The following is a 12,978-nucleotide window of genomic DNA, read 5'->3' as shown; positions in this document are numbered from 1 at the left end:
TGGTATGGCAGATGATGATGGAGGGGATCACTGAAATATGTAAGTCAATGGGTAGAGTTAGGGAGAAAAATATAGTTCTATAAATATGCTTATTCACAGTGTAATGGTTTTGTTGGAATTATGTAATGTAATGCTGTTTTCCAGGAGGTAAAAGTGATGTAATTCTGATATAAATGCATACAAAATGAAAACCTTATTGGTCATTTCATTGTGACAATAATATTCTCCAGAGTTTAACCTGGCAGAATAATTACATGAATGTATTTGATGCTCGGGTCTGGAGCAGGTTAAGGTGGAACTCGCAGCTCTGTTTGTTGTTTTTACACAGCATGAACTGTCTATTGCTCCTCCAATGTGCAATTTGTGTGCTCTGTCCAAACTCAGAAGTTGCCAACCCACTAAGGAACTGCAGGCGATTAAGTGTAGGAGGATGAGGATAATTACAAGCTTGCTATAATCAGTCCAGTTCCCAGATCCTGCCTGCCATCCTCATTCTCAGCACCTTAGCTGGAGAGAGTGTGAGGAAAAAATCTGCTCTGCTCACCACAAGCTTGTAAGTCCAGAAAATGAATCTTTCTATTGCAAACATTGGAAGAGCAGATCAATAACTTGAATTTAGTTTTCAGATATAAAGTGTAGAATTTTTTACTTGATTGAAGATTTTGTTTCTTTACAAACCTTGCATGCCGTGAGTATATCCATACAGTAGTGCTGAAACAATTAGTCAATTAATCAATTAGTTGATCGTCTGAAGGTTAAATGACAACAATCTTTCAGTCATTTATCAAGCAAAATACCAAACCTTTGCTGGTACCAACCCTTTCAAATGTGAGCATTTTCGGCTCTCTGTTTTATATGATTGTAAATTAAATATTTTGGGAGTTTGGACAGTTTCTGTTCTGGGAAATCTATGGTAAAACCAATTTTCTGACATTATATAGATTAAACAATTTATCAACTAATCTGGAAAATAACTTGTGTAAAATATTGTGGCCCTAGTCTACAATGAAGTGACCAAATATTACTTCCAGACAAGATGTTTCCTACCATGTAAAGGATAAGGCTTGCGATATTCTATATTTTTGTCCATTCCTTCATTCGTCATCCTTTGTCTATTCCTGCAATATAAAATAGAAATGTATAGCATCTTAGTATAAAAGCTATGGACATAGCTTCCCGGTCTGAAAATTGAAGCCAATGCAGAAGTGCCTTAATCCTGCATTCTTTTTAATGGCCAGCAGGGGGCGACTCCACTGGTTGCAAAAAGAAGTCTGATTGGCCTGATGTTCATTTTGTAAATTATGGTCCTATTTAGATTGAAATATAGATGATAAAACTGGATTTTTTAGGGCGTTTGCTATTTGAGATTGACAGGTCGCCATGGCCCTATATGTACATTTAGATAGACGGGAACTTGTTTTGAGTGTTGTCGGGATTTTTGTCCTAGTACTTTGACCCTTTTACAGTGTAAAAACTGTAACATTTTGGTCGCCTAAAATTGTCTTGTTCAGCATTTGGTTACACCTTGCTAACCAAGCTAGCTAGGTAGCGCTAGTGTTAGCTGGTAAGTAAAAGGAAACATTGACGACTTTTAAAGGTTGTTGGGTGATGTCACTTCTTGTTGACGTTCGAAGTATTGTCAAACAAAACGGAGGCTAGCTCGCCCCTCCCTCCTCCTCATCCCGTCCCCTCCCCCTCCCTTCTGCGCACTAACCCCCCAACCCCCACCCCCAAATCCTTCTTGTCGGTTATTGGCTGGAACACTGTTTGTTATGTTTCGTGGTGCAGGTTGGCACAGTTTGTTTTTGTTGCCGTTTGTGGAGCCTGGGCTGTCTACAGAGACCTTTTTTTTTACACAGTGTATTCAGGGGACAGGCAGCTAGCGGATAGTGAGGAGATGTTTGCTGTATGTGACAAAAAATGTTGTAGCCTAAAAAACACGTGACATCGCTTAGAGCATCTTTAACCGGCTCTGTGTCATGCACGCCTCCAGCGTCCCGCTCACCTGCCAGCAAAAGTCCACAGCCCGTTGAAATCAGCAAAGCTTCCCTCTTTAGCTTTAGCGCAGCGCAGCGCCATTGAAACAACACTGGTTTAGCGCTTCTCCCCAGCTCCACCCTCTGGTCAAAATGTGGTCACTTCCAGTTGCTTTTGGCTGCAAATAGCCAAATGCCAAACTCGAGGCTTCAAAACTGTTTTGATTTCTACTGAGGATATAAATCCTTATAAACTGTCACAAATGTATAGGTTAATTTTTTTAAAGGCTCAGTGATTTCCTAAAGCAAGCTGGGCACTGTAGCTTTTAGCAGGTCAAACAGGAGAGAATCGTGCAATTGTTAGGGACTATTTTCAGCCGCGGATTAATACACATTTGGTGCTCTGTTGATAATTCACAGCAGCAGGATGGTGTATATGGGATTACTTAAAATAAACTACAATGTGTGTGTTCATCATAATGAAGGAACATGTCACCCAGTGCAACCGCGTGGCTCACTGATGTGTTTTTGATAGACTTAAACCAACTTTAATCTAAAATGGACCAATACTTTGAGAAATTGAGAAAAGCCCAAGTTAGTGCATTAAGAAATAGAACACACATTTCCACAGCAGGTTAAGAATTTAATTATTTGTTTATTTATTTACGTATTTCTATCTCCAGATTCACCCACCCGAAAAATATAAATTCCGGTGTATTCCAAAAAAAAAAAGAGGAACAATGGCATTTTCATCAGCCGCATGAAAGGAATTAATCAACAAAATCAAAGTGGCAATAATTATTATCATTATTACAATAATAATTCAATGATCAGAATATCCACATTCATAACAAATCCATATACAACTGCAATACACTCTTCAACACCACTCTTCCATTAATATACACAAAATCCCCAAATGTCTGTCCTGTCAAAACAACAATAGAGGAGTTTTGGGGAGGGGGGGCTATGGCTTGTCAAGGGGTATGAAGATGAGTGACCAGAGGAGTTAATGGATCTAGGTTAGTAAGAGTATAAGGGGGGAGGCACACTTATTTAGTAAGGACCTATACAAAAACAAGCAATGTTAAGTAAAGACAGTATACCTTCATGGAAGAATTTGCCAGTCTGACCGAATCTTAACAAAAGGTTAGAAGGCTCCATGAGAGGCAGAATTTGGGGAACAAAATTTTAAGAAATATATAAGGGTTGTCGGAATAAATATATAACTCTGAATGACAACCGTTGCAAACATATACCATAGGAACCTAAAGTGAAAGTCAGATACGCAAGAACTCAAAACAGGTTGATCATTTTCAAAGAAATGCAGATGGAGGTTTCTGGAAAAAAATGTCTTAGTCTATATATGTACAAACATTGCTTGGTCACCCAAATCTACTTAGAAAAACATTTTAGTTGGTCAGAAAATGAGTGCAAGCTAAAGATTATGTGACTTACTTCTTGTATGAGAGCTTTGAGAATGCAGCTATAAGTGACAGACCTTGCTGATATTCTAAGTCTGCACACAAAGTGCCTCTGATAGCTCAGTACATTTAAAAACCTTTCCATGCCTCAGTATTGGTAACTTGAGAAGACCTATTCATAGAAAGAGAGAGAAACATTAGAGGAAAAATAACTGTACACTCTGCATATACAAACAAACTGTATATACACATAGACATACCATATATACACATTTATCCAGTATATACACAAAGATTTAGCCAGTACACACACTTATATACAAACACATTCACTCGTTTCAGCAGGACCTCTAACATATCTCTCTCTGTCGTTGTTTCAGTCATAAGTGGAAATGGCAGGGATTTGAACTCAGACTGGTGTCAGTGGGGTCCATCCATTGAAATAAATGGGAAGTTTTACAGCAATTTGACTGCAGAAATGTGGCCACACTGAAACCAAGAGTTCATCCTCTGCTCGCTTAAAACTCTACAGACAGGTAGTCGAAAGGTGGAGTACAAAACAATAGCTGTAAGAATGTCCCCATCCAAAGACTTTCACATCGTCCGTTAATGGAGAGCTCCATGGCGATTGTTTGGCGAAACATCCGTCCACTTTTTTTGTTGTTTTTTTGTTTTGAATGAGTATAACCAAGAGGAAGGGGGGGGGCGCACAGGTCACAGCAACGTGCAAACTGCTGTAAGGGGAGTAGGTAAAACACAAGTTTGTCCCTTTATTCACAGTCCTTTAGGGCAATGATTCTCTCCACAAGATTGTCTTAGTAAGAAAACTTGGTTCATATAAAATGGATATGAACTTCCATTAGATAGAGGCATCTATCTATATCAAGAAATAAATATCTGCTCCGGAAGATTTCTGATGAAGAGTTTATATATATATATATATATATATATATATATATATATATATATATACTATTGTAAGAATAAGCAGTATCATAGAAATATAAATAATAACATTCTGTCCGGTTTTTCAAAGTCTTCATTGAAGCAAGAGTTTTGTTCTGAAGCAGTTTCACTTGTTGTTGTATTAGGCTGTGCATATTTAGTTTCCTTTAAAATCAAAGTCTGAAAGAGATTGGAATGGAAGAGCTAAAACTATGAATCGAGAAAAAGTGTGTCTAAAACGTGTGAGTAAAAATGAAGTGGTTAAATAATGCTTTGAGAATCCTAAATAGACAAAGAGTGAGTAGATGAAGAGGAATCAAAGGCTAATTTAAAAAGACTATAAGAGAGAGAGAGAGAGAGAGAGAGGGAAATAAATGCTCTAAAAGTAAATTAGCTTTGACTGAAATTTAAGAGAAGTCAAGCACCTTTGAAATATATCTTACCCAAAATACATCTCCTCTCTCTCTCATTTTGGGCATCATGCCTTCCTTGGCCTTTGTGTCCTCCGTTCTGCTGATTGATCAGACTGCATAGCGGTTCTTTGCATGCTCGGCAGGCTAACAAACGCCAATATGTGTCCAGCCTACCTTTTAAAAGTAAAATGTAAATCCAACCACAAGGCGTCAAAAAGATTTAAAAAAAAATCCTGTTATCAAATCAGAGAGAGAGGGCCCAATTAAAGTGAAAAAAAAACAAAAAAAACAACCCAGCATTTCCTTACATTGTCCGCTGGGGCTCTGCACCATCCTTTGAGCAAAGAGAATGGGACCAATGCCCCAAGTTCTCCCTTTGTCAGCCAATCGCGTCACGAGAGAGGGCTCTGGACATTTGGCTATGCCACCCTGCGGACTGCCGATGGTGCATCAGCCAATTACGTTCCACATTGTCCTCCATGAAGCTTTGAGAGTGGCTAGGGGGAGAAAAAAAAGAGGAGAGAGAAGAAACGGGGGAGGGTGCTTGATCAGGTGCTATTGAAGCATAGCGAGAGACCGAGTGTCTTTCCAAAGCTGGACTCATCTCTTTTCTATAGTTTTTGTGTTCAGCTCTGAGGCAACTGCTTGTTTACCTGAGTCACTGAGGTATTTTCACAGCAATGTTAATTTCTCAATCACGGATCATCTCACACCTCTGAAAAGACACTGATGTTTAAACCTAGACCGCTTTTAAATCCATCATTCTTCACACACAAGTAATTTTACAAGAAAAAAGTAGCCCTACAAGCTGTCTAAATAAAAGACAATCTTTCCCTGCGTAAGACTGCTAGCATTATTAACATTTGGTGGTTCAACAGTTAAAACATTCATTGAGGGTATGAATCCAAGCTAATCCAAAAGCACTGGCCTACAAAGTGCTAGCATTGGCCATGTAAATTGACCTTTGACACGGCAAAGTAAGTGGTTTGTTCCCTCCAAAGAGAAAAATGGCTGACACAAAGCTGATGTGAAACTCTTCAACTCCTCTTTGTCCAACCTGCACGTTTAAACAAGGTGAGTTGTTTCAGAGCGATACCAGTGTGTGAGGCTAAAGAGACAAAAAACAAGTTCACATCCAGACAAACCTTACAGTACAACAGACAGTTCATACACAAAATGAAGGAATATGGATACACATCACAAACATTTTAAAGACTCGTGTTTTCAGCATTTGACACACAAGAAACTGAAGGGTTCATTTCAAAAACACATTATACAGTATTTCTAAAATGTACTCGGAACGTCTTTTAATTTGTTTTAATGCTGTATCAAACGGTTTCAGAAATAGCCTTTTCATTTTGAAATGAAACATCAAATTATGTAAACTACACAAAGAAAAATGTCGTTACGGATTTTTTTTAAGCAGCAGGGGTGTAATATATTCTTATTGTCTTAAGCAAGGCATTATACTGTGCATTTGGTCGATGACTAGCTAGTCTACTGGCCAAAGGATGCTCAATATATTAATCCCAGGCACTTAATGGCAGGCAAACAAACAAAATGATCTTTTCACACATAAGATGATCCTTGTTATCATGTCACACTGGCAATGTTTACTGTAGTAAAATGTGGCAATATGTGGTAAGTGACCTAAACTAAAAACATAAGTGGGCAATCACTAATTTGTCTTTTGTGAAAATTGCATGATAAAACTGATTTAAAAAAACAAATGAATAAAAAGTTGTAATAATGGCACCACTTATCTTCCCTATGTGAACACAATGGACCAACACTTTTTAACTGAAAAAAACCCTTTTAAAACTCCATTCATCCATTTCATTCAAAGTATCTTCTTCATTCATTATTAAAATTATTACTTCTCAATATAAACTGAAAATAACACTTTAGGGCTTTGACAAATTTGAAATAACCTGTTCAATAGATGATCCCTCAATTTTGAGCCTGGGAGCTGCTTTTATTAATTGTAAATAAAACCAGAGATTGGAGGAGGCCGCTTCTAAAACACAGATATGGAAACCCCAACAACCCCATTGGACATAAGAACACAACAGGATGCACAAAGAACAAAAACAAAGAAGACACATACAAAACATACTGGGGGAATACAAGTCCTGTCAAAGACCGCAGAACAGAGACAGAGAGAGAAAAAGACAGTGAGTGAATCATGAAAGAGGCAGTGCTATGGCAGACACAGACATTTGACTTGGAAAATGGCACCATTTGTTTCTGTTTAGCACCAGTTTATCACATATCGGTTCTGAGATTGAGAAGAGAAAAATTGCACGAGCTCAGTCTAAAAACAAGAAGTCCCTTAGATTGAAAAAAAGAGAAAAAGTTCCCAGAAATGTCTTCCGTCAAACCTCTAAGACACTTGATCTTGTGTCTTTGAATCTCTGTTTTTTAGCCCACAGATCACTTCTCTTACTAGCAAAGCTTACTTGGATCTACATCTGTTACTTCTGTATCAGATCTCTATTGGATAACCCTGTTGAAAAACACTCAAAGGCACTAAGAAAGCCAGACTACATCACCACATCTCTACCTACACAATTTGCAGCCTGGCGTGTTCAGGATAGGTATATTTAATGCACCTACATCCATGGGAGTCATGGGGTTACTATAAGCAAGCTTATAGCACTTGCTAATGGCTACTATGAAGTCTTTGGGGTGCAAGACATTCTATAGTTCTTGTTCCTTACATGTATTTATTTCTCATGAAGCCACAGACAGGCAATGAGTGTACAGAGCATGTGTTCACATATCTGCTTGGTATGTACGTCAAATGCTTTGTTTGACTGATTCAAACAGTATGTGACGAGGTATCATTATCTTGTCCTGCAAGACTGATACTAACTGCTGCGCCATGTGAGCATCAAGAGAACAAGTGTCCATTGAAGAGCCCTTTGTGTTGTGTGTTCATGTGTTATGCTCGTACAGTAACTGCATGATTACTACTCGTCTCCTGCACACTTTTATTCTCTCTCTTGCCCGGGGAATAAGAATATCTACGGCCAATTGAAAGCATTGTCTTGCTAAATGGGAAAGACAGGGACAGTGTTTTCCTTTGGGTCATCTCTCTCTGATTTGGCTCAGCGTTGTGTTTGACCTACTCCCCCTTCTTCTGCTATGCCTGTGGTTGCTGTTGCCGTGGTTCCAGTTGCCTGTGAGGTTGTCATGGGGGAGGATGTTTGGTTGCCACGGAGCTCTCCATTCTGACTAGGATGTTGATGAGGAGTGGGTAGAGAGGGAGGGTCTACAGTTTGGGGGAGGACTCCATTGTGGGGCGAGCTGTCAGAGGAAATGCCCGAGGAAGAAACTCTGAGGCCTTGATCGTCGGTTACCGCTCCTTCTCCTCCGCCTCCACCACCACCTCCCCCTCCACCTTCAGTTTTCACACCGGGGTCTGCATAACCCAGGGAGGAAAGCTGCTCTTCCTAGTGAGATAGAGAGAGAGGGGAGGGGAAAGAGGAGTGGGAGCAGGGAGGTCGTAGGAGAGGGGACATTCAAAGAAAGATGGGAGGAATGTGAGGAGTTGTAAAGGAGATGGCCAGTAGATGACGTGACATTTAGAGGGGAAAAATCACATGTTGTGAGAGTGTGGGAGGAAGTAAGAATAGTGAGATAAAGATGGGAAGAGGACAAGGAGGAAAATCACCAGAGAAGGATGTGATCGAATTGTGTGGAAGTAGAAAAAACATCAAACATTGACAAATACAAAGAACCGGTTGGAATGAGTACATGTAAAAGCAATGGCAGAAAATAAAAGACACGTGATAAGGGATTGGTGGAACCACACAGAAAGAAAGAGACAGACAGACAGAGGAGAGAGAGAGAGAGCCAAATGAGTTACAAAGTTGATGCATGACGTACATCAATAGAAATGGCAGCACAGGAAAAGGACCACGGGAAAAGAGGGGATGAAGGGGAATTAAAATTCTTGAGGTCAAAGGGTCCTGATCCGCTTTGGATGAGTGGCAAGGAGTGTTTATCGGGTGTCAGGAAAAGTCAAGTGTCATTCTTTGCCAATGAGTACAAATCATGATCAATACGTTTCAATGTAAATGTGCGAGCTTGAGTAGCTGAAAGTATTTTAAATTAAAGACTATAGAGGAACTCTACAATTATGGCTTCTATAAACATCTTAACAGCACATACTGTAGCATCAGCCGGCTTCTAAAAACATGCACAAAAACGTAAAGCCACAAAGAGCTCAGCGCCAAATTTAAAAAAAAAGCAAGATAAAGGTGCATCCTATAGCCGGGCAGGAAATCCAAACCTGTCGAATTCACCAACCAAAATGTCGAACCCAAACCCATTGACCACATAGCAATAAGCTGCTGCATGGGTGTTCATCCTGGGTTGGAGCTTTGGATTAGTGATTAAGTCAAAGTTTGGTTTTGCCATCTTTTCTTACCTACATTGGCGTAGAAATAACAGCAATGCAAGACTAGTTTCATTATTAGTTTATATCAAGCCTTGACTCCCAGTCTTGTTCACTGACATCTGTGTAGGAGCAGTGGGAAGAGAAAACAATTGGGTTATTGTGCCAATAGACAACTATGAGGACTCTATTCATAATGGTACTTAACATATCCAAGAGCTACTGCAAGATGATTTGAATATAGAAGCATTTTGAAAGCTGAAAATCACAGTTTTTCCATCAGACCTCTGGTAGAACCTCTTGATATAATTGCACTTGATTTATCTTGCCCGGCACATTTGCTGTGTGGTGTCTAGACATAATTACAGAGACTCTGTTTCCCTGAAAATGTACGAGTGTCAGCTGTCTAAAAGAGCTTATAAATATGTGCAATACTTTAACTCAGGTTTGTTCTTTATCAAACTTTAGATAACTTTAGACATTAGATAACGAGAAGTATGAAATATTGTAACATGAATGGAATGACGTACTGTAGAGAGGAAAGACAGGAAGTAGGAGGGATAGTTTGGTTGGCATCCAGAAGAGGAAATGAATCAAAAGGCTCAAAAGCAAATTATCACTGGATAAACTGTATTTGATGGGCGTGTCCATTGTGAGTGGAAGGTGTTTCCATTTCACTTAAAAAAAAAAAAAAAGAAGTGAAAAGAACAAAAGAAATTACCCCAACATTTGATGTGAATTAGCGGGCCTTTTCTCTTCTCAATCAGAACCAAAATAAATGAAAACATTTTCAGCTGCTAACTGGTGCTATGAACAGCTATATTGTGCATTATCTGCTTTGGTTACAGACAGTTACAGGATGCCAGTAACATGACTCCACTAACACTTGTTTCCTTCTCAAACACAACCAACAGTGTTGTTTAATATCCATGTGTAGACCAATACACATGTCTATTAAACTCAAGAAATCAAGCAGCTGAACAAAGACATGGCAAAATGTTTACTGACATCCTTTTTAAACTTACCAAACTTGCTTCACTCTCTGTGGGCTGTGGTGTTTGATTACTTGGTGCATTCAATTACAGCTTGGTGTGAGAGTGTTTGTAAAGTTTGTAAGTGTTGAAAATTGGGGGTAGTGGAGACAAAAACACAAAACACTTAGTGGTGAACTGAAATGTTAGGTGTATAGTAATGATGCAGATAGAGTATCGTACACACAGGTTATTACCAATCTCCTCCAATCTCCAATCAATTTGAATCGTGGATGTCTGTAGAACAAACTGTAAAATCTTTCTCACTACACATTTGAAATGCTGCAAGTGTTGGTTTAATCAACTTATGTATGGCAGTTGTTGAATTAAAAGAACCCCTGTATGGCTTAAAATGACTAGCTTGCCGGGTCTAACTCTGACGCAAAAAAACAAAACAAAACATACGCATTTCACACATCCTCAGACGCACCGTAACAACTATCCTACCCATTCAACCAAATAATGTGCCCAGGTGCCAAACACATACACAAACACATAAATATCAGAAACATAGACTCACTGAAAGACACAGAAAACACATAAAACATATGCACAGTAATTGGTGTTCTTCAGGGAAGGATTGGGTCAGATACGGAGATTTCCCATAATTCCCATTGTTTATCTGAGGGCGTGCTGGGAGGGATGAAAATTGAATGGAAATGTAAGCTCATGTGGGTAGGAAAACACAGCGGTTCAAAAATATGTTGTGTGTGAGGGGAAAAAAATCTAAAATAAAAGAGAATTCACACAATATTTCAAAAGACTTTCAGAACAGAATCATCAGCAAGAATGGTAATCTCTTTAAAAACTTGTTTTCAACCAGGTATTTAAGCAGTTAACAGGCACAAAATGTAACATTTCATGTCTTATTTCTTGTTCACACATCTGGATGGAAGTCTATGGAACCATAAAACATGTTATTGTGTGTATTCTCTTTAAATTATGATTTTTCTTTTGTGTGGCTGCTTGGCAGAAAATAACAACTTTCTTTGTAGTATTTGTATATTAATTAACTAATGCATTGTTATTGGGCTATTGCAGGAACCAGAGGCAAACTGCATCATGTTTGTACATGTAACAGTAATAGTGTATATTTTAACGCTTAGTCAGTTGACTACTGTTTATAAAGATTATAATGTTTCGTATAGTGAAATAATGAGGTGACTATTCAATGTGATGAAAATCTGAGTTGAATAATTGCAAATGCCAACGGAGCTTAAGAATCAATGATATTCATTGATTTGTTTGTATTTCTCTGCATCTTAACGATTTACCCAATGCAAAGAGTTACAGGAAGGTCTCCGTATATGACATGAAAAACGTTTGTTCATATATGTCTATGGGTTGCTGGTTATGAATGAATTGTGTGTGTGTGTGTGTGTGTGTGTGTGTGTGTGTGTGAACAATTGATGGCATTTTCACTTGTAGAGGGCTACAACAGCTACACACAAAACATTTGACATTTAATATTTTGAGATTAGAAAGGTCGAAGCTGCTGTTGTGCTTCTATATATTTCTGCCAAGGCATGTAATATGTTCATTGGTCAACATAAAGCAACCTAATTCAAATAAACTCACTACTCGAGGTCTGTCACAGAATATTTTTGGTGGATACAAGAAAGCATGCTATTGTGTTGGAAGGGTGACAACAAATCCAGACAGTAGCAGCTTATCACCTTTTCCTGTTTGTTAAAACAAAGAAAAAATATTTTTGTGTGGTGAAGGAGATGGAAACTTACTTCATACAATGCCAATCATGGTACTGTGCATAAATTGCATTACTTTATTTTCCTCATTCGTCAAAGAAGAAAAGACTTCAAAGCTTTAGTGCATAACTTTTTGATATTATTGAGCGTCCGTTACATTCAAGCCATTGCCAAATGAGTTGCTACAAAGCTAATTAAGACTATCAGCTCCACACAAATCTCTCTGTATTTCTCAGGATGGCTATGTTCAGAAGATTGTGTCGTCGGGTGACTTTCCCGCGCAGAAGCTCGAGTGAAGATAATTTCCACTTCTGAAGAGTCCATCATGTTTTTTTAATCCTCTGTGTCATCTTTGGCTACTAGCAACTGCGTAGAGGAGGGGTGGGGGTGGTGTGAGATCAGGGAAAGCTTGTATCATGTGGATGCGCTGCCATGTGTGTTGTTGTCATTACATAGAATTCCTCATGGGGGCGACAGAAACTACGCACTATAAACTAGCTATACTTTAAAGCTGCATTAGGCAAGATGGAAAAAATGTTGTTAATTGTTAATCTTTTGCACAGATGACTCAAGTCCAAGTCATAGAAGTGCTCCTAACTGCGAGTCATGTAATATTGTCTACTGGAAAAATGAATGGGACTTTTACTTCTGGAGGCGCCTGAAATATCTTCTCCCATTGCTTTCACACCACCACCTTTAGTGGGACTTACAGTATAACAAACTAGTTAGATCAAACAGAGACATAGAGATTCTTAATTTGCCTCAGTTTGTCTTAAATTAATTAAACCTCTCTTGTTTTGTGATAATGCTGTCTTTTTGGAACGGGTCATTCTAAATGGCAGCAACTGTGTTCAATCCAAACTTTTATTCGCCTTCATCAAATTTCCAGCCTCTCTAGTATCCTTGCGTAAAAAGCGATCAGTCAGCCTGGTGACATAATTTATGGGTACAATACTTCAGACATGTTTCAAATGAACACCCCTCGCGGCCAAGTTTCTTAGTGTAGCTTTAAATCTTTTAAATGTTTTGTTGTCACTCTTTCAACATGGAGCGGTGCTCTTCAAGTAACCTCTGTCCAAAC

The 12,978-nt window shown here is 38.8% G+C and overlaps 1 protein-coding gene across 13 annotated transcripts in view; it reads right to left on the bottom strand.

Moving 5' to 3' along the window:
- Positions 1-2,611: 2,611 nt before the first annotated feature.
- Positions 2,612-12,978, bottom strand: part of syngap1b (synaptic Ras GTPase activating protein 1b) — a 157,238-nt gene continuing 146,871 nt past the window's right edge. For 10 of the 13 annotated variants that reach the window (XM_036005888.1, XM_036005896.1, XM_036005887.1 and 7 more), the window contains one exon: positions 2,612-8,213. In XM_036005888.1, the coding sequence (XP_035861781.1) occupies positions 7,869-8,213 (345 nt within the window). In that variant the 3' untranslated portion in view covers positions 2,612-7,868. The remainder of the gene's footprint in view (positions 8,214-12,978) is intronic. The other 3 variants (XM_036005890.1, XM_036005893.1, XM_036005891.1) reach the window with 2 other exon arrangements.

Source organism: Sander lucioperca, chromosome 10, assembly GCF_008315115.2.
Source record: "Sander lucioperca isolate FBNREF2018 chromosome 10, SLUC_FBN_1.2, whole genome shotgun sequence".
In the NCBI taxonomy this organism is placed as follows: Eukaryota; Metazoa; Chordata; class Actinopteri; order Perciformes; family Percidae; genus Sander; species Sander lucioperca.
Note: the sequence above shows the minus strand (reverse complement) of the source record. Positions and strands in the feature narration are given on the sequence as shown.